Source organism: Chrysochloris asiatica, unplaced genomic scaffold (assembly GCF_000296735.1).
Source record: "Chrysochloris asiatica unplaced genomic scaffold, ChrAsi1.0 scaffold00169, whole genome shotgun sequence".
In the NCBI taxonomy this organism is placed as follows: domain Eukaryota; kingdom Metazoa; phylum Chordata; class Mammalia; order Afrosoricida; family Chrysochloridae; genus Chrysochloris; species Chrysochloris asiatica.
In genome coordinates this window covers 6,404,516-6,426,841 of record NW_006408687.1, presented here as the reverse complement: position 1 = coordinate 6,426,841, position 22,326 = coordinate 6,404,516, and the positions used below count along the sequence as shown (strand labels likewise).

Genomic DNA, 22,326 nt, shown 5'->3' with positions numbered 1-22,326 from the left:
GAAGTTAAACTCCAAACAGGTAAGTCCCAAAAGAAAAATACCAAGATATAGTATAATCAAATTTTTCAAAGGCAAGGAAAGAATCCTGAGAACCCCTCAGGAAAAATGAAAACTTATCTACAAAGGAGAACTAATAAGACTAAGTTCTGATTTCTCAGCAGAAACCAGGCAGGCAAAAAGAAAATGAAATGACATGTATAAGTTTCTGAAAGAAAAAACACTGTCAACCAAGAATCATATACTCAGTAAAGCTGGCCATCAAATATGATGGCAAAATTAGGTCATTTTCAGATAAACAGAAATTAAGAGTTTGTAAAAAACCAGACAGACTATAAAAAATAGTACAGGGAGTACTTTGGGCAGAGAGCTAACAACAGTAGACAATAAGCTGAGATTAACATACATGATGGAGTCCTGGTATGGCGCTGTGGGTTAATGCGTCAGACTGCAAACTGCAAGGTCGGCAGTTCAAGCTTACCAGTTGTTCCTCAGAAACCCTATACAGGGTCACTATGGGTCGGAACTGACTCTACGGCACTTCACAACAACAACAACAACATACTTGGCAGTATCACCTAGAATTCAACCTAGTTATAGACGTATTCAAAGTAAAGCAGACCTACAGGACTAAAAATAAAGAATCAGAGATACAGTTGCAGAAAGAGCCACCACAACAAAAACAAAATTAAAAAAAGGGATTAATGTAGTTATAGAACTTCCAAATGAAGAGGAAATCAAGTAGATTTCAATAAATAAGTAAATGAAGATAACCAGAGTGTAACCCCAGAAACTATAAAGAGAGTAGTTCGAATGTACCAGTTGCTCTGCAGGAAAAAGATGAAGCTTTCTGCTTCCATAAAGATTTACCATGTCAGAAAACCTATTAGGGTACTTATGAGTCGGAACCAATTCGATGGCACACAACCACCACTACCAGTCCTAAAAACTAGACTAAACCTTACTCTTGGCCCTAGCCTAAAGCTTACCCCTAACACTAACCTGAGTCTTAACCCTAACCCTATCCCTAAACAAAGTCCTAGGCCTAGCCTGTTGTTGTTAAGTTGTTTCTGACTCACAGTGACCCTGTATAAGGTTCCCCAGGAGCAAACTGGTGGTTCAAACTGATCTTATGGTCCAGTGCTTTATCCCACAGTGCCACATCAGGACTCAGGCCTAGCCTAGACCTAACCATAGTCTTGTCTTATCCCTAACCCTAACTGCTTACACCTACCGACACTACTCCCCCAAAATGCTTTCTTAGGTAGTTCAATTACAGGGAAATTATAGACCTGTATAGGAAAATTATAGACCTCAAATGCTGGTGAGAAAAATTTGCAGTACTAGAAATAATCCCTAAATAAATTGACAGTGATGAATCTGAATTAACAATAATCTAAAATAAAAAGGCTGAATAGCAAAAGGAAAACTATGACCAAGTCTCTGAGTTCTAATTCTACGCCCAGAACATTATTCCATTCTGAGACAATCTGACTAGTTTGAGAGGTATGTTTTTTAAATGTTTACAGATGACAGAAGAGCTTTCAAAAATTGTTTAAAGTAAGTGGGAAAAAAATTACCATCTTTAAAAAAAAAAGAAAAGGAAATAATTGCTTTGGCTGCAGCCCTTTTAGAATATCACTAAATCCTAGTTTCTAAGATTACTTCTGGGCTCCTCAAGGATATCCCTCAGACCTTTTATTAGCTTTACCAAAAAACTGAAAAGGCACAATTTTCCAAGGCTTTTGAAATTGTTTTACTAATAGTTAAACTAAAAGAGTTTCTGTGGATAGCAAGGTATGCTTTCAGTCAGATAACTCCAGAGTAACACCCAGTCCTTTCTGAAAAGAGAAGTTCTTTTTTAAATGTCACATCCTGATAATATGCCCTAGGGACTTTTGGCTTCTGAAACTGAATTATGAGTAAGAGTAAAGTCCACCAACAGACATAAGATTCTAACACTTAAAATCTGTGTCCAAGATTATTAAAAACACCTTTTCTTGTAAGATACTTAGTCCCTTTACCCCACAACTTTCCTTTGGGTAGTTTAATGGGGGATGAGATAACACTTCTGCATTTGGCATTTGTCTGGAATAAACATCCATAAATTTGCTAATCCTCTCATATTCAAAATTGCAATGTAAATTTACAAAAAATACGTTCCCACAGACTGTTTAGAAATTGGAAAGCAGGACCTGGAAATGCATTTAGAGTACAACTCAAGGAGAAGTCTTCAGAAAAATAGATAACTTTTCAGTAGAGCTGAAAAGACAAACCAAAAAGATCATGTGTTTTGTTTTGTTTTGTTTCAGTTTTTACTGTGAATTGAGTGATAGTTTACATGGGAGAACATTGGTTTTACAATCACCCTACCATATTTTGTTTCATTGCAATGATTACAATCCCCTCCGTGCATCGTCATTCAACAATATTTGTTTCTATTCCCATTGGTTGTTTTTTTGTTTGTTTTTGGATATACACAAAAACATTCAGGTATATATAATATAATCATTTAAACAACCCAAGGCCACATTTTGCAAGCCTGCCTCCTGGCTGCCAGTACACAGTCTTTCTCTTTCCATGAGTCTAGAGTCCTTAGCTACTCTATCTCTCCATGTTATCATCTCTGCTTCCATGTCTTTTCTCTGCTTCTCTGTATTATCCCAGTGTTCCTTTAACTACAAGTTTCATATCCCTCCACCCTCCATTTCAAAACATTTAAAAATTGAAGGCCACATAAATACATTATTACAAAGGCAAGACACTAGAATGGGGGTGGGTGTGTTTTCACTTAGTCATCCGTGGATGCATAGTCCCCTCTTTCTATGTTTCACTTTCTTCCACTCTGACACACATCGAGGAATCAGAAAATCTAACTCTCCTTCCCATACTTCAAGGCTTGCAACTCACCTAGAAATTATGGCAGAGTTTGCTGCAAGCACCTAACATCAATAATGGCATTCATCTTTGTCTTTTACTGTCTTTCAAACTAATTAAAAATAACAAAACACAACTCATTGTTCAATTCTTAAAACTGCCCAACAGGGTTTCCAAGGCTGTAAATATTTAGACGTCCTAGTGTGGAACCCTGAGCTAATGCTCTGAACTGCAAAAGTTGGTTTGAACCCACAAGGTTGGTGGTTCAAGTTTTCCAACCACTCCTGGGAAACCCTACACAGAGTCGCTATAGGTCAGAATAGCTTCACCAGGGATCTTTTAAAGAATTGAATAAAACAAACACACAAAAAATCCCCAAAAAACAAACCCACTGTCATAGAGTCTATTCTGACTCATAGTAACACTGTAGTATATTGTTGATGTTAAGTGCAGTTGAGTCGGTTCCGATTCATAGTGACCCTGTATAGGGTTTCCAAGGAGTAGCTGGTGGTTTTGTACTGTTGACCTTGTGGTTCCGTGCAGTGTCACACTGTATATATTTACACTGTATGTGTGTGTGTGTGTGTTTGGACTGCAAGTTCGGTAGTTCAAGCTCACCAGCTGTTCCTTGGGAACCCTATACAGGGTCACAATGAGTCGGAACCAACTCGACAGCACTTAACAACAATATACTACATTGCTATATAGACGCCACATATAAATATGCTCTCAGGGATCTCAGAGAAGTTCAGATAGCTGCAGAGAATGAGAGATATTGTATATGTCCCAGAACTACAAAACAAAACAAAAACCAGTTGCCCTTGAATGGATTCTGACTTGTGGTGACCCCATGTGGGTCAGAGTGGAACTGGGCTTCATAAGGTTTCAATGGCTGATTTCTCAGTAGATTGCCAGGACTTTCTTCTGAGGCATTTCTGAGTAGACTTGAATCACCAATCTTTCGGTTAGCAGCCAAGTCCAGTTAACCATTTGCACTACCCAAAGGCTCATCCCTGAATGACTGCTGCTTTTTTTTTTGGCAGAAGATACCTGCGGGCTCTTCTACTTGTTGGTTAGAAGGGAGTAGCAGCTCATAGTACAAGGTGTGTGACATCCTCCCTTCTACCTGTGGAGTGGGAGAGGAAGGGCACCCCACCACTACAGTAGGACATACGTCTCTTAGTGTACAAAACCCACAGAAGGTTGACCTTGGAGGGTTTAAAGTAGTCCAATACCAACTGAGACATTTCAAAAGCAAACCATTTCTTAAAAAATGTTGCTGTTGCTAAGTGCTGTGAAATCAGTTCCGACGCATAGGGACCCTGTATAGGATTTCCACAGAGTGGCTGGTGGGTTAGCAGTCCAGTGTTTATCTCATAGCAAATAAACTGCACTTATCAAAATATAAGGAAAAAGGAATTTCTGTGAGTCAGAAGCCTTGCTTTTCAGCACTGAGCTTTTTAAACATCACTTCATTAAACAAAACCAAACAACCCTCCCCCCACAAAAAACAACAACAACAAAAAATAAATCCTCCAGTTGGAAGTGTAAAGGTGGACATTTTATAGCAAGGAGGAGGGAGTGGTTGACTTTGCAATCCAGAAACAGAAGTCCCTGCGTCCATCAAGGGAGAAGAGCAGAGAGCGGGACCCTACCCAGAGAAGCAGTGATGCCTGAAATGGAGCCAGAGATGATGATGTGGAGCGATGGAGCAGCTGGAGACTTTAGATCCAGAGAGGGAGAGCGACTGTGTGCTGAAGACCTGGAGGGTACGCGGGAAGGATTGCATGGAGGGGATTGTAACCATGGCAATGAGAGGATATACGATAGAATGAATGTAAAACTAATGTTCTCCCATGTAAACTATCACATAATTCACAATAAAACATTTAAATAAATAAATAAACCCTCCAAAACTAAAGAAACCATTCTCTTTTGGAGTTAAGTCTGATAGACAAGGTGGTTTCAAAAACTTTAAAGGAAATGGAATGAAAAGATAATGGAATTCTTTCCCCCATGAACTTTTTGAAACTCCCTCATAATGTATTGTGTTCTTCTCTTCTCTGTTTCACTTGTCTTTCTCCCCAATAAGAAATAAAAGGCAACGAGAAGGCAATTTTTGAAAAGGACAGCAAGCATGAATTTTAGTTAGAAACCTTAAGATCATGGTCAAAAGAAGAATTTGTATTTAAAATATTACCATACTGGAAAATAATTGTTCATTAAAGTTAAGTTTCCAAATACTATGGGAAACTAATAATAAGAAAAAATAGTGAAGGCCTTGTGGCAGAGCAAGTGAAAACAGCAAACTTTAAGAACAAACACACCAGTTTCTCAGTTACTACCTACCCATATTTCCATCATACATTTTACAACATGGAGAGTTTAACAACCACCATCACCCACACCTAACCTAACACTATTAGGGAGACTATAAGAAGACTCAGAAGAATGCGCTCTCTTATTCACTTTCAAAGGAGAATGCCAACTAAAACTTGAAAAACCAGAACTGGGATCCTTCTCTTTATTTATGAGTGCATTTTATAATATAAATTGGCAGCTCATATTTTCTTTCTTACTTTTTACATGGTACAATAAGAAATATTCAAGTCACCAGAGATTTAGACCATTGTCATTATTGTGCATCTACCTGTTCCTTTTCTACCTCAGGGTAAAACATCCCTAAAGACATCTTTTAGGTAAAAAAACATCCCTAGCAGCAAAGATTGGTATTTAGCATAAAGATGAATGAAAATTTCTAATTCTGATTATATAACAAAAGGAGAAAACTGAAATGCAAATGATGTAAACAAGGGAAAAGATAATAACTATATATAACCCTTCAATTGTGATTGAGGAGTTAAATAAGGCAATCTGAATAATCAACAATTCTTTTCACATATGACTATAATCGTCAAGTTGAATGAAGAGACGGTATCTTGAAATTTGAGAACATATTCACAGCTTCCATTTCTTTATACAAAAACCAGCAATACAAATAGAGAGGAACTTGGCGACTAATATGTTGTTGTTAAGGGACATTGAGCTGGTTTCAACTCATAGCAACCAGCTCCAAAGAGCACCTGGTGAATTTGAACTGCTGACCTTGTGGTTCAAATTGACCTTGCTGCCTAATAATGCTTTTCCTACAGTGCCATACCATAGAGCATACATAATACCAGCCCATGTAGGAAACACAGATAGTTTCCCTGAAATTCCCCCAAGGAAATGAGGAAGCAGAACCATGAAGTACACAACACAAAGCATTTGCTAAAGTGAATGGGAGAAAAAGCTACCTAGATACAGATACACAACCTAAGAAATATGACAACTCTATTCATCTATATTGGAGAGAAAATTACTCAACACTCCCAAACAGAAATATTAGTAGTACATGATATCACATGAGCTGCTCAAATTCTGAGAATTTCCATGTCAGTGTTGGGAGGAAAAAACAAAAGGACTTAACCAGATTATGTTGTTATTTATTTTCCACTATAAACAGGTACAACACTACATTAAAAAGACACCTGTTACAGGCTTGTCAGGTGAGACTCTCACAATGAAAAGATTATGCATCTCATTCACACACTGTGGGACTTACCTTGTAGCAAACAGAAACATCCTAGAAAGCAGCCCTTTGGCCAATCGGATGTCACAGTCAGGAGTGGGATGAAGGGCCATTTCCCCCTGCTTCTGCGCTTTCTGTTCCTCCAGGGTGGTAAGTATTCAGGCCAATTCCATGAGCCTCCAGTGAGACAGCCTGAACTACCCTGGCTCATAAAACTCTGTGCAAGTGGGAAGAATTCCCATTCCCAGTCACTCCTGTAAACAGGCCGATTAAAATCCAGTCCCTGCTTTAGCAAAGGCAAGAAGAGAAGATGATTCTTGGTAACCTTTCCTGAGACGAGCCAGCATCATGGACAACAGCATATAATGTAGAATTACCAGATTTCTGTTTGTGAGCAGAAGGAGGAAGGAACTAAGGAAAATCATCTGCTGATAAAAAGGCATCAAACTGAAATCAGGAAGTCTCTTGAAATGATCTCTGCCAAACCCACAGACTCCTCCACATGTAAAAATGCCACTATCTGCAAAAGTGTGTGTACGCTCTGAGTTTGTTATGGGATGGTGGAATAAACTAGATGGAAAAGGAGAATGACAATGGTTGTTCAACATGAAGATTACAAATCAATGACATTTACACAAGGGGTCTTAAAAAAACTTGTGGATAAATGAAATGAAAAGATACTAGAATTTTTCTACACATTTCATGATGCCCCCTTGTATGTGGAAACAGTGTGAACTGGCAAATGTTTTGTTGTGTATATTTTTACCACAATAAAAATAAATTAATCTATTAAGTGACACAGTATGGAGAAATGAAAAAAAAAAAAAAAAACAAAACATTTTAAAGTGTGTGTGAATTGTTTCAAGCGTTCTCACAGTGTAGGAAGCACATATCTAAGCCCAAACATAGAAATTAACCAATCAATTGGTTGTATCTCTTGGCTTTATTTGTGAGGACGGGAGACTTTGTTTCAGTTAAATAATGAGGCAGCAGTTCTAGTTCAATGTCTAACAAGGATGTAAACCTCAAGGCTTCTTTAGGCACAGTGTCCTGAAAACAATGCAGTATCATAGGGACATGACTTACTGTCACAGGGGAACAGTGCCCGCTGAAGATGAATTAGGAGTCAAACCATGAACTTCTGTTATCCACTCATTTTAATTTATATATCATAGCATGGGTATAGGCAAAGATAATCTATTACAATATATCACCATGTCCTGGTGGATGCTTGATCACTACTTCAGATGATTACTGTAATGAATTGTGGTGATTTTGGTGGTGCAGGAGGAGGAAAGGATAAGAGGTTTATGCAAGAGAGCACACTAATGTGGACAACCTTGAGTTTCAAGCTAGAACATTTTGTCTCTAACTCATTGAAGCACTCTTGCCCAAGGCATGGTAGATTTTAGGGGGATGTTTATTCCGAGATATGTTATTGTTGTTGCTAGGTACCCTCAATTCAGTTCTGACTCATAGCAACCCTCTACAAGGTTTCTGAGACCATAAATCTTTAAGGGAACAGGAAGCCTCATTTTTCTCCTGAAGAGCGGCTGGTGTTTTGAACTGCTGATCTTGCGGTTAGCAAGTCCAGTGCTTACTGTAGTTGGATCATATAAATTCTCACTGACAGTTCAGATATAGAGAACTCAAGCATGTAATCAAGAAAAGAAAGATGGGATTGAGCTATGAGAAAATTAACCCCTGGGCCACAAAAAGCTTCTCTCTTTTTGATTTGTTTGGGTGAACCCTACATGTTGTTTGTTGCTGTCAAGTCAATTCTGACTCATAGTGACCCATGTGGGACAGAGTAAAACTACCCCTGTAGGGATTTCTTGACTGTAATCTTTATGGTCTTTCTCCCATGATATGGCTGAGTGATTAGCAGGCAAACACTTAACTAGAGTGGGTCCATGGTTTCTTGATCTGTATACCCCTGGAAAAAGGAGGTTTCTCCTTTTGTTCTGGTATTTCCTTTTCTTATAAACAAATGAAAAGGTCCTTCCTGGCTAGTCTCTATATTAAAACTAAAACCAAATCAAACTCATTGGCACTTCCTACTCATAGTGACCCAAAAGAACGAAGTAGAAGTGTCTCCTCAGGTTTCCAAGGCTGTAAATCTTTACAGAAGCAGACGGCTTTATCTTTCTTTGGTGAAGCAGCTAGTGGGTATGAACTGCCATATGCTAGCAGTTGAACACTTAACCACTACACCATCGTGGCTCCTTATTCCCTACAGTAAAAAGGAGCCATGTAGATATGACCTGGGAATGAGTTCATGAAGCCGACTGCAGCACTTGTCAAGTCCTAGACCAACGCGTAGGCTTCTGTAACTAATGTTGGAAATTAGTAGTGCTCAGCCTCCCACTACTACGATCCTCCCACTTCAACGCTTGTAAGACAACAAAGAGGGTTATAAGCAAATCATGGTCTCTCTATGGAAGAATGAGAACATTAGCACCTCAACCTTTTCTGTATTATTAAAACAGCACTTAAACCAGAGTTTGCTTAAAAAATGCCCATAACTGGAATAATTTGAGCAACAGATTAATAGTTGGTGAGTGCCATCAAGTCAGTTCTGACTCGTAGCGACCCTGTATACAGTTTCCAAGGACCGGTTGATGGGCTTGAACCACCAATATTGTGGTTAGCAGTCCAGTGCTTATCCTACAGTGTCACATCAGGATTCCAAAAAATTACAGCAGCATTAGGTGATAACCCATTGGAAAAAATAAACAAGAAGAAGTCCTTCTTCATATAAATAACTAAATAAGTAAAAAGGGAGGGCCATGGGATACTCTTCATTACAGAAGAATTGCAATGAATAAGTACAGAAGGAATGAATACACAATTATCTTTAGAACATCACAGTAATATCTCCTCCAGACAATATCCACTGATGGATGCTGAGATTAGTAGGAGAAAGTCTGATGATAAATAGGATGTTTACAAAGTCTCAAAACTATCTCCCCCATCACATTTATTCAGTAAACAGGAACTTTACAATGGAGAAACCAGTAACTTCAACCTAGCCAATTCATCAAAGTTAACACCACCAGTAAGGCAATCCATCAACATCCTATAACCCCTAATGGGATACACCTAGAAAGACGTCACTTCTGGGTATTTTGCCAAAAATGTGAGTATATAACTTCAATCTAATCATGAGAAAATATCAGGCAGTCTAAAATTAAAAGACATTGTACAAAATAACTAACCATATCTGTGCCCATTCCAAATAAAGGTGACCCAACAGAATGCGGAAATCAGTAAACAATATCATTAATATCACATGGAAGTAAAATTTTGCTGAAGGTAATTCAAAAATGATTGAAGCAATACAACAGGGAGCTGCCAGAAATTTAAGGCAGATTCAGAAAAGGACATGGCATATCATTGCTGATATAGATGGATCTTGACTGAAAGCAGAGAATACCAAAAAGATGTTTACCTGTGCTTTATTGACTATGCAAAAGCTTTCAGCTGTGTGGATCATGAAAAACTATAGATAACATTGCAAAGAATGGTTATTCCAGAACACTTAATTGTGCTCATGAGGAAGCTGTACATAGACCAAAAGGCTGTTGTTAAAACAGAACAAGGGAATATTGAATGGTTTAAAATCAGGAAAGGAGTACACCAAGGTTGTATCCTTTCACCATACTTATTCAATCTGTATGCTGAGCAAATAATCTCAGAAGCTGGATTATATGAAGACAAACACGGCATCAGGATTGAAGGAAGACTAAATAACAACCTGCAATATACAAATGATACAATCCTCCTTGCTGGAAACGAAGTAGACTTAAAATACCGTGGGAGAAAGATGAGGCTTTCTGCTCCAGTAAAGATTTACAGCCTCAGAAACCCTGAACAGGGTCGCTATGAGTCAGAACCAACTCCATAGCACATAACAACAACAATGAAGATCAAAGACCACAGCCTTCAGTAAAGATTGGACCTCAATGTAAAGAAAACAAAAATCCTCACTACTGGGCTAATAAATAGCATCAAGATAAATGGAGAAAAGACTGAAGTTGTCAAAGATCTCATTTTGCTTGGCTCCAAAATCAACACTCATGGAAACAGCAGTCAAGAAATCAAACCATGTATTTTATTAGGCAAATCTGCTGCCAAAACCTCTTTAAAGTGTTCAAGAGCAAAGATTGCAGGACTAAAACCATGGTCATTTCAATCTCCTCATCTGCATGTGAAAGTTGAAAGACAGGAGAAGAATTGATGCATTTGAATTATGGTGCTGGAGGAGAATATTAAAAGTACCATGGACTGCCAGAAGAACAAGCAAATCTGTGTTGGAAGAAGTGCAGATGAAGTGCTCCTTGAACCCAGGATGGTGAGACGTCATCTCTCATTGTTCACACATGTTATAAAGAGGCACCAGTCAGTTCCTGGAGAAGGACATCATGTTTGGTAAAGTGGAAGGTCAGCAAAAAAGAGGAAGACATTTTCTGATGGACTGTCACAATGGTAGCAGTTATGGGCTCAAACACATTGATTGTGAGGATGGTAAAGGAGCGGGTAGTGTTTTCATTCTGTTGGGCATAAGGTTGCCATGTGTCAGAATTGATTCAATGGCACCTAGCTGGCATTCTTCAAAAGCAAGGGAAGAATGCTGAACTAACAGAGATAGAGGAGACTAAGGCGACATAACAGTTAAAAGCAATGTAGGATACTTGGATTAGATCCTGAAACAAACAAAAAAACGGTACTAGTGGGGAAAAAATTGATGAAATCTGAAAAAGGCCTTATTTTATAGCATACTATCGCAAAGTCGGTAATTAGTAGCACTACTACCAGGGATAGGGAATGCCCAGCCCTCAAACCATATTTGTTGTTGTTGTTAAGTGCCGAGTCAACTCTGACCCATAGCGACCCTGTATCAGGTTTCCAATGGGCAGCTGGTGAGCTTGGACCATGGACCTTGCAGTTCAAACATCTTTATAGTCTGGCGCATTAACCCACAGCAACACACCAGGACTCCTCAAACCATATTTGTTGTTGTTGTTGTTATGTGCCGAGAAGCCGGTTCCGACTCATAGCGACCCTGTATAGGGTATCCGAGGCTGTAAATCTTTACGGGAGCAGAAAGCCTCATCTTTCTCCCGTGGAACAGCTGGTAGTTTAGAACTGCTGACCCTGAGGTTAGCAGCCCAATTCGTAACCACGACGCTACCAGAGCTCCTGCCAACCATATAAGGCCCGCAAAATCATTTGGTCTGGCCCTGCCAAGGCAACCACAGTTCCAGCCATCTCGTTGTCGGTTCCAACTCAAAGCCACCCTGTCTAGTGTTTCTGAGGAGCATATTGTGGGTTTGAACTTTGCAGTTCAAACTATCCTTACAGTCCTGTGTTTATCCTAACAGTGCCACAGCAAGACTCCAGCCATCACATCAGGGGTGAGTTAATAAATGTTTGACCAAATAATTTTTGTTGTTATTAGGTGCCATTGAGTCGGTACCGACTCATAGCGACCCTATGCACACCAAAACAAAACATTGCCAAGTCCTGGGCCAACCTCACAATTGTTGCCACGCTTAAGCCCATTGATGCTGCCATATTGCCAATCCACCTCGCTGGGGGTCTTCCTCTTTTTCTCTAACCCTCCACCTTACCAAACATGGTATTCTTCTCCAGCGACTGGTCCCTCCTGACAATATGTCTGAAGTATGAGAGATGAACTATGGCCATCTTGGCCTCCAAAATGAACTTGAACTGCACTTCTTCCAACACAGATCTGTTGGTTCTTTTGGCAGCCCATGGTACTTTCAATATTCTCTTCCAACACCATAACTCAAAAGCATCATTTCTTGTACAGTCTTCCTTATTCACTGTCTAGCTTTCACATGCGTATGAGGTTATTGAAAATACCATGGCTTGGGTCAGTCACACCTTAGTCTTCAAGCTGACATTGTGCAGCAGATTTGCCTAATGCAATACGTCGTTTGGTTTCTTGACTGCTGCTTCCGTGAGTGTTGATAGTTGATGCAAGAAGAATGATGTCATTGACACCTTCAATCTTCTCTCCGTTGATAAAAATGTTGTATTGGTCCAGTAGTGAGGATTTTTGTTTTCTTTACATTGAGATGCAATCCATACCAAAGGGTCTTTTATCTTCATCAGTAAGTATTTTAAGTCTTCTTCACTTTCAGCAAGCAAGGTTGTATCATCTGTATACCGCAGGCTAATTTTCAAGTTGATAATTTTGTATGGTCCGTTAATAATATTATAAATTTTGGCCAAAAAAAAAAAAAAGGTTCCCCACTGGTACACTATATCAAGGCTTATTTCTTAGTTTAATATTTGAACTATGGTTATAACATATGTCAGCCTTAAGAAAAGCTGGATGAAGACTACACATGAAACTGCTCGACTATTTTTGCAACTTTCTTTGTTGTTGTTGTTGTTAAGTGCCGTTGAGTCGGTTCCGACCCATAGCGACCCTGTACAGGGTTTCCGAGGGTGTAAATCTTTACGGGAGTAGAAAGCCTCATCTTTCTCCCGTGGAGCGGCTGGTAGTTTCGAACCGCTGACCTTAAGGTTTGCAGCCCGATTCGTAACCACTACGCTACCAGAGCTCCTGTGCAACTTTCCTAGGAGATTTAAAAATTTTCCAAACAAGTGAAAAACAAAAACAGGATTTGTGATCATAATAAAATTGGGATGAGAATCACTCCATTTTCCAAGTTTATTCCCCTATCAGTAACACTGAGAGACTTCTGGACGACAGAAAAGAGCAGTAAGGTGGATTTACAGGCACTTACAATACAGTCGTGGAGACATGACACACACACACACACATGGCATTCTTAAGAGGTTAAGAGTATAAATGGAATAAAATGTCCAGATGAGAGGGTAGGGGCACGAGAGGTATACAACATCTAGCTCAGACTTTAAATAAGGACGTCATTAGCCCATGTGCTCCCTCACTTGTTCCTTTATACACATACTATTCTGCTGCTAACTTTGGCCAGGTGATGAGGATAACTCCAGTTTGTTTTGAAAGGCAATCTCTGTGGGGATGGCTCCAACAGGATCTACAGCTGTGTTCATTTGTTTCATTCAAATTTTATGGAATGCTTTGTAAAATATTTTCATTGTTTTCAAACTCAACTCCACATTGTGTGATTCCAGCGCTAGTACTTTCCACCCTTGCTTCTCCTCATCCCTACTCTTTCAATGTTCCCTGTCCTGGCTAAAGTCCCACAAATACACTTCAATGCCCCTCTGTTCCTTCCCACCACCCCCCGTCCCTGACAGAAACTTAGTAATCCCTTTTTTTATTTCTCTTCTCCCTCACTTTACCCTAATACGCTATTGATTCTGCCTCCAAATTTATCTCCATTCTGTCTCATTTCTCGCCCCATTAACACTACCTTCTTTCAGGTCATAATTGTTGTTCTCCAAGGTTATTGCAGTAACTTCCTAGCTGCTATTTTCTGACATTGAGCGCTCCCTAAAATTTGAATGAAACAAAGGACCACAGGTGTATATCCTGTTGGCACTGTCACTAGACTATCTTTGACAGCCCAGTGGAGTCTTGTTAAGTAGGAGGCTTTGAGTCTCTAAATTTTGAAGATCGTAGCAGAGTACAAAGTGTCCCTGGGTGGCTCAAGCTGTTAACATGCTCAGCTACTAACTGAAAGGTTAGAGGTTCGAGTCCCCCACAGAAGGTAAGGCCTGGTGATGTACTATTGAAAACTCAAGTCATTACAAACCTCAAAGCACAGTTCTGCTCTGACACATACAGAGTCACACCGGTTGGAATCAACTTGACAGCAACCAGAGTTTTGGTGTAAATTGACTCCACTGTCCCTATTCTAGTATGCAGTGGCATTTTATTGCTTTTCTTGTAGGCACGCAAACGTACATGACAACAGTGAAGAAGATGGCAGTAGCAATAACCACAACATCATCGCACCACTTGATAATCGATCTCTACACGTGGACTCAGTGCTATGTGCTTTGAATAGCTTATCTCACTAAATTTCCACAGTTGTCCTATGAAGTAGTAGGTTCAATTATGTTGATTGAGGCCGTACAATGTAGAGGCTGTAAATTCAGTCTCTGAAGCCCAGTGGCCTGAGTTTGAATCTATACCTGTTAGCTGAAAGCTCTTCAAAAAGTTCCTTTAAAATACTGAGTACTCCACAGAACTAGTGAGAGAATTAAATGAGACTAGTATATGAAAGATCCTAGAAGAAAGGAAGACGTTTTCATATTACATTTGCTCTGGTAATGTCAGTAACATGCAGATTACATGTTGTATGTTGGTAGTTTTCATGGTAGAAATCTAGCCTTCCTAGTGGGGGACTCAGGTTAGAATTGTTCACAACCACCTGTCTGTCAGTGGAAGTTTGTATGCTGATCAGATGCTGAACAGGGTTTCAGTAGAGCTTTCCGACTAACATGGACCAGGAATAAAGACCTGGCAATTGACTTCCCTAAATCAGACAATGAAAACCCTGTAGATATCTACCAGTGGTTCAATCCACAAGGCTATGGAGATGGCTCAGGACTGGGCAGCGTTATGTTTCCTTGTGCACAGGGGCACCATATCAATGGAAGCTCGCAACGACAACACTGAAGTCTCAAGACATTTCCATCAGAGATGATAAGAAACGTTTCTAATGAAGACCCGTGCAAAGATAAAATGAAGCTTGCTGTACAATTTAATACAATGGTTGTTCCCAAAGGATAAAACAGTAGTACATAAATTTGTGCGCTTTTAATCATAATGATTAAAACTGATGATTTATTTTTTAGAAGGATATTTGAATCAAATGGTTTCAGGGACCCCCAAGTTACCTCCCAGGAACTCTAGAGTCCGTCAGAACCTAGTTTGAAAACTACTGTTAAGATTGTTGCACTACACTTTTGAGTTTCTGTGACTCACCAGGCAGTTATTTCATTCTCTAATTGCCTCTTCTAGCAGCCAACGAGTCTCTTTTCTGAATGCTCAAGACTGACCCCTGGGCCTCTTACCTGTGCTTCAGCCGAAGTTTGATTCCTCCCGACCTGGTTGCTTTTCTCTGCTGGGGTTCAGAGGTGAGGTGCTCAGGGCTGGACTTAGAGGCTGCAGTATCTGCATGACCCTGGCCTGCACATGTGTCTCTGACAAAAACAGGAAAACAAGAAGGTAAGTATGCTGGTATTCACGGGCATGCGCAGAATTCAATATGACAATGAAGTGTTGTGAACTACCAAGGTTAAAACAAACGACCAGTTGCCACTGAATCATTCCTGACTCATGGCGCAGCCACATGTTAGAGAAGAACTGTACTCGTTGAAAGCTGAAGACTTGAGCTGAAAGTCTGTCTCTGGTGAACTAAAATGATAACCAGGCAAGTCAAGTCCGAGCCCTAGCCTTTTCATAAAAAAAGTAAAAATAATAGGGTTTTCAATGGCTGTTTTTCTAGAAGTAGATCACCAAGTCTTTCTTTCAAGGTGCCTCTGGGTGAGCTCAAACCCCACAATCCTGGGGTTTGAGCTCACCCACTGAGCTGAACACATTAACCATCTGTACCAACCAAGAATTGTTTTTATGAAGGTAAGCTAAAAAAAGAAAACCAAACCAAATTCACTTCCATCAAGTCAATTCTGACTCACAGCAGAAAAGAACAGCGCAGATAAGACTGCCAGAGGAGTTTTGAGACTGTAAATCTTTTTTTTTTTCCCATGGAGTGGCTGGTGGTTTTAAACCTTTGACTATGTGGCTAGCAACCCAATGCTTAACACACTATGACACCAGTGCTCTTTATGAGGCAAACTTCTCTATAATACAGCATCTATCTGCAAATAAGTGAAAAAAACCTGACTCACTGACGCCAACAATCAAGATGGTCACTGCTGCCTGATTTCCCAACAGCTCCTCCCACCCCAATTCAACTTTCAGGAGAGTGATCTCCACTTGTGACCAGCCCTTGCTTGATGCAGTGGGTGGCAGCTTAGAAGCAGATGCCAACTTGTGAGCCTGAGCTATTTTGGATTGTTTAGATTCCACTGCCCTGGGAGGCAAGACTTTTGTATGTCCATTTACATCTGCCCACCCCCAGTCTCTAACACCATTCTCATAACTCTTCTCCCCCATAGTCCCAGTGAGTCTGAGGAAAAGTTTAAGCCTGCATCCCCAATGCATTCCACCATGGAGAGTTTCGGGTCCTGAACCTACAAACACCCTGATTGTACCCTTGACTCTTCCTCTTTGTCAGACTGGTTCCTGCACTGGGCTTTGAAATGTCTGAAGGGGTTTATCATCATTCTACTTTGCAGGGTCCTTTGAATTTCTGGTTTGGAAGATCTTTCTAAACTTCAGAGAGCCGACGAGTGGCCCCCACACATCTATGAACAGGCCTTGGCTGAGAGGGTATACCATTACTGGGCTGTTAAGAGCAGGCTCTGTCCATCCAGCCTTATATGCCCTGGAATACAGAACGGAACTGAAAGTGCTTTCTTCCTTAAATCCTAAAGAAAACATAAAATGTGCTTTTATTTTGTCAGGTAGGGAAAAGATGACCAGTGAGTCTACAGGCAGTTTGATTTATGAGCATAAGTTTTCCTCTTTATTTAATTACATTTTAAGTATTACCACTACATTTTCTGCATATTACATTTCTCACCATATTTAGAAGTCCTGGCTTTGAACATATTCAATAAAATTCTAGACTCGAAGTCTGAAGACTTGAGCTCAAATTCTGTCCTTTATGAAATAAAATGACAGCAGGCAAGTCAAGCCCGAGCCCTAGGTTCCTCATCTGTAAAGTGAAAATGAGGCTGTGCACAAATGCGAAGAATACTGAAAATACCACGGACTTCTAAAAGAACAAACGTATCGATCTCAGAAGTACAATTAGAATGCTCCTCAGAAGTCAGGATGTCAGACTTTGTCTCTCAGACTTCAGGAGGGAACAGTCTCTGGAGAAGGACATCATGCTTGGTAAAGGGGAGGGTCAATGAAAAAGAGGAAGACCCTCAACGAGATAAACTGACACAGTGGCTGCACCAATGGGTTCAAACAGCAATTGTGAGATGGCACAGGATCAGGCAATGTTTGATTCTGTTGTGCAGAGGGTCGCTAGGAGTTGCTGACAGGACACAACCTAGTAACAGCAACGTAACTCCCACATGGAGAGAGAATTCTACCACTAAACAGCCAATGACCTATACAATGCTTAATCAATGAACCACTTTCATTATTGCTTCAATTTAGAGCTCTTTTCAGCTAAGATGTTATCCAAAATTGCTGCAACTAGTTGATACGATATATGCTGGGAGGAAGAAGTCTTAGCCAGAGAGTTCAGATGATTCGTTCATGTTGTCCCCAGTTAGTATTTCTCACATAACCTTCAGAGGCACCAACTCCCAGTGGTTGTGTAACTTAAGATGAGATGGAAGGCAGAATTAAAGACAGCTCACATCAAACACGTGTATGTAAAGATCAAATAACATACCTGAGATCGCTGTACTCTGACAGCAAGGGGAGGCTTTTCCTTCCCAGACAAATATCAAGAAACAAGACCTAATGCTGCCTACTGGGGTAAAAAAATAAAGAGCAGCTCAAAATGTATACAAAACCTTTGTGGCCTTTAGTAACTTCCTCATTTTTGCATAAACCACAATTGTTGGATTCGTCCTTTCTGCATAATGGCATTGGCTCTGAAAGCTGGTTCTTGTCGCTTTCCTTTCTGATTTCCCTTCCTGAGAAACATGGATGGATGGGAGGTCCGAGGGGGTGCAGGCTGTCTCAGTGAAGGGCTGGCTCGCAAAGAGGAGGCAATTGGAAGAGAGAAGGAAGCATGAGGAAGATGAGGTCGTTCTTTCTAAGTATTTCCAGTGCATATTCCCTTCAGTCCTAGGAAAGCAGAGGGCAGCACTCTGGTTCCACCTTCTCTAGTCACATGTTGTCCTGCCACTGGTCTCTTCTAGACCAGCTGAGGTTAGCACTAGGTAGAGGGTTCGTGAGTGCAGTGCTGACCGTAACCCCAGACAAAGTCACAGCACTACCCTTCACCTGCTCCCTGCCCTGGCTGGCTGGATGGGGAGACCAGACATAGGTCTGGGCATCTGACTAAATGGACAACATGGCTGCATGACACCAACTACAAAAAAGCTGGACAGACTGCCAGGTGAAATCACCAGCACCCCAAGCATACCTTTCTGCCTTAATCTCTTTCTGGAATAATTTAGACACAATTCACATATTCTCATGGGAAGAAATTTCCTGGGAAACCTCAACATAGAATACCAAGCAAAAAGAAAAGCAAAAACACTGCTACAGAATGGATTCTGACCTGTGGTAACTACATGTGTTACAGAGCACAAGGGAGCTCCAAGGAATTTTGGAGGCTGTGATTTTTCACATATGCATGTGAAAGCTGGACAATGAATAAGGAAGACCGGAGAAGAATTGATGCATTCACATTCATGGCAAAAATTACTGAATGTGCCATGGATTGCCAGAAGAAGGAGCTTTTGTTTTGGAAGAAATATGGTCAGAATGCTGCTTGGAAGAGACGATGGTTAAGACTTCGTCTTTCATATTTCATACATGTTATCAGGAGGGACCAGTCCCTGGAGAAGGACATCATGCTTGCTAAAGTGTGGAGGGTCAGCGAAAAAGGGGAAGATTCCCAAGGAGATGGATTGACACAGTGGCAACAATGGGCTCAAACACAACAACACTTGTGAGGACAGCACAGGTCCAGACGTTGTTTGGTTCAGTTTTACGTAAGGTGGCTATGAGTTGAAACTGGCTCAAAAATAACAATTTTTACAGAAGCAGATAGGCCTTCCACCTGAGGTGCTGCTGGGTGGGTATAAACTGTCAACCTTTAGTTCAGTCATGGAATGCAAACCCTGGAATAAGTGTTGGGAGACCAATCACCCCAGAGACCTGCACCTGGAATAGTGACTCTGCCCTCCTCTCCCCTGGCCAGTTTTCTTATCTGTACTCTGAACTGGTGCCGTCTCCGGAAGGCACATCTTCCTCCCACCTGTTACTATACTACCTGCCTCCCAACAGACTGGAATTGATTAACGTCTGCAATGTCCACTGATCTCATCAGGGAATGAGGGCACACCACATGACTCGGGTTTACTCTAAGGCATGGGACTAGTCCAAGATTTCCTGATAAAATGATAAAGGTGTTTACCCATAAGGAGCCCTGGTGGCAAAGTTGGGCTGCTAACCACAAGGTTAGCAGTTCAAACCCACCAGCTGCTCCATGGGAGAAAGATAAGTTGTCTGCTCTGGTAAAGATTTTGTATCAGAAGCCCTTCTAGCTCACTAAACTTACTACCTTTTATAGGTTTCAGTGTGGACACCACTTCCTTGGGGTACCCTATGCTGACTGTGGCATGCCCCCCTCTGTGCCAGCCTTGAATTGCCTCTTTTGTTTTGCCAGCAACTTAATTAAAAAGAGGTTGTTGTTGTTAAGTGCCCATCAAGTCAATTCTTACTTATAGCAACCCTGTCTGTATTGGGTTTCCAAGGAGCAGCAGCTGGTGAGTTTGAACCACAGACCTTGAGGTTCAAACCGACATTGTAGTCAAGCACATTACCCCACAGCGCCACACCAGGGCCGTTTTATGTATCTTGCTGTTCTCCAGTGTGTATTACAATTTAATCACAATTCAAATAGGAATCAAAGCTGACCTAAGACGGTTTTGCTGTTGTAGTTAATGGCTGTAGAGTCAGTTCTGACTCATCGAGACCCTGTCAAAGGTTTCAAAGGAGCCTGTGATAAGTTGGAACCACCAACCTTGTGATTCAAACTGACACTATGGTATAGTGCTTATTCTACAGCATGACATAAGGTTTGTTGTTGGTCAGTGCTGTCAAGTTGGTTCCGATTCATAGCAACCATGTACAGAATTTCTAAGGAGCAGCTGGTGAGTTTGAACCACCAGACCTGTGGCTCAAAATGACCTTGTAGTTGACTGCTTACTCCACATAAGGTCTGTTATTGTTGTTAAGTGCTGTCAGGTCGGTTCCAACTCACAGTGGCGCTGTATAGGGTTTCCGAGGAGCAGCTAGTGAGTTTGAACTTCTAACCTTGCAGTTCAAACCAAACTTAAGAACAAGTGCTTATCCTACTAAAAAAATTATTGTGAACGACACCCCCAGTATCATCATTCTTCCCCAGGTCATTAACCTAAATATTTCTACTTCCTATAATGAATGCGGTAATATTTTCCCCACCCCACCTGCTTACTGTGTGCTATTCTAACAGTCATAACTACCTTTTCACCAAGAAGAAAAAAGTACCAGATCATTCTGTTCCCATGGTTCTGTCTTGTTAAGTGCCATCGAGTCAGTACCGACTCACAGCGACCCTATACACAACAGAATGAAACACTGCCCGGTCCTGGGCCAATCTCACACTTGTTGCCACGCTTGAGCCCATAGATGCTGCCACTTTGCCAATCCATCTGACTGGGGGTTTTCCTCTTTTTCTCTGACCCTCCACTTTATCAAACATGATATTCTTCTCCAGTGACTCGTCCCTCCTGACAGTATGTCCGAAGTATGAGACAGCAAGTTTGGCAATCCTGGTCTCCAAGGAGCACTCTGGCTGCACACCAGAAAATAGGGGCAAGAATGGGGAATTCTGGGTAGATTCAAATCACCAACATTTTGGTTGACCGAATACATAACCTTTGTGCAATCCAGGGACCAGTGCCCACCTTGAACCTCTCCCCACACCACACTCTAACATCACTGGCCTTCCTTAAGTTCCCCAAATCTGCCAAGCTCTTTGTCTTCACATATGTCTTTCCTTTTACTTGGAAGTTTTCCTCCCCATTCCCCACTTGGCTGACATCTCCTCAGCTTTATGGTCCCAGGTAGAATATCCCCTCTTCAGAGACTGCCTAATCCAATGCAAATGTCCTTTCTCCTGACACCTGAGCATTTCCTTCATGGCATGCATCACAACATGTAAATAACCCTTCCATTGCACCCTGTCTTTGTGCTATACCAGACAAACTCAGTGAGGTCAGGTTAGATGTCTGGTTTTTCCTTCGTTGTTGTTACTAAGTGCTGTGGAGTCAGTTCCAACTCATAACGACCCTATATAGGGTTTCCAAGGAATCGACAGTAAGTTTAAACACTGACCATGCAGTTGGAACCAACCTTAAAGTCGAGTGCTTATCCTATGGTGCCACACCAGGACTCCTTAGTTTTGTTTAAACCCTTATACATCCAGGGTGTAGCATAGTAAGTGGCTTATAGTAGGCAGACAATGCATATTTGTTGAGTGAATCACAGGAGAATATTACGTAATGTGACTGAAATGGAGCTCGATGCTCTTGAACTCTCAAGGGCACTAAATTGTTGATAATTCATGTTTTGAGAACTGTGGGGTATTCTTGTTTATTTAATTATTTTCCTGTTTTATTTCTAGAGAAGGTTGTGAGGCAATTTCTTTGTGAAAACAGAATCCAACCCCCACTTATATTCCATCTCATTAGCAGCAGGCTTTCAATTCAAACCTACCAGCTGCTCCTTGGAAACCCTATACAGAGTTGATATGAGTTGGAACTGACTCGACAACACTTAACAACAACCACAACAAGGACCAGTTCCAGGTGGAAAGGACCAGGACCTCTGGTGTGGCACTGTATGATAAGCAAAGGATTGTAAGGTCAGTTTGAACCACAAGTTCGGTGGTTCAAACTCACCAGTCGCTCCTCAGAAACCCATACTGGGTTGCTATGAGTCAGAACAGACTCGACAGCACTTAACAACCACAAGGCCCAGTGCAGTGGCTCCATACAATAAGCACTGGACTGCAAACCACAAGGCTCATGGTTCAAGCCTGCCAGCAGTTCCAAGGAAGAAAGATGAGGCTTTCTGTTTCTTC

The 22,326-nt window shown here is 41.0% G+C and overlaps 1 protein-coding gene across 1 annotated transcript in view; it reads right to left on the bottom strand.

Annotated features, from left to right (window-relative positions):
- Positions 1-22,326, bottom strand: part of SHROOM3 (shroom family member 3) — a 585,172-nt gene that overhangs the window by 75,009 nt on the left and 487,837 nt on the right. The window contains exon 3 of the mRNA XM_006871583.1: positions 15,449-15,577. Within this exon, the coding sequence (XP_006871645.1) occupies positions 15,449-15,577 (129 nt within the window). The remainder of the gene's footprint in view (positions 1-15,448; positions 15,578-22,326) is intronic.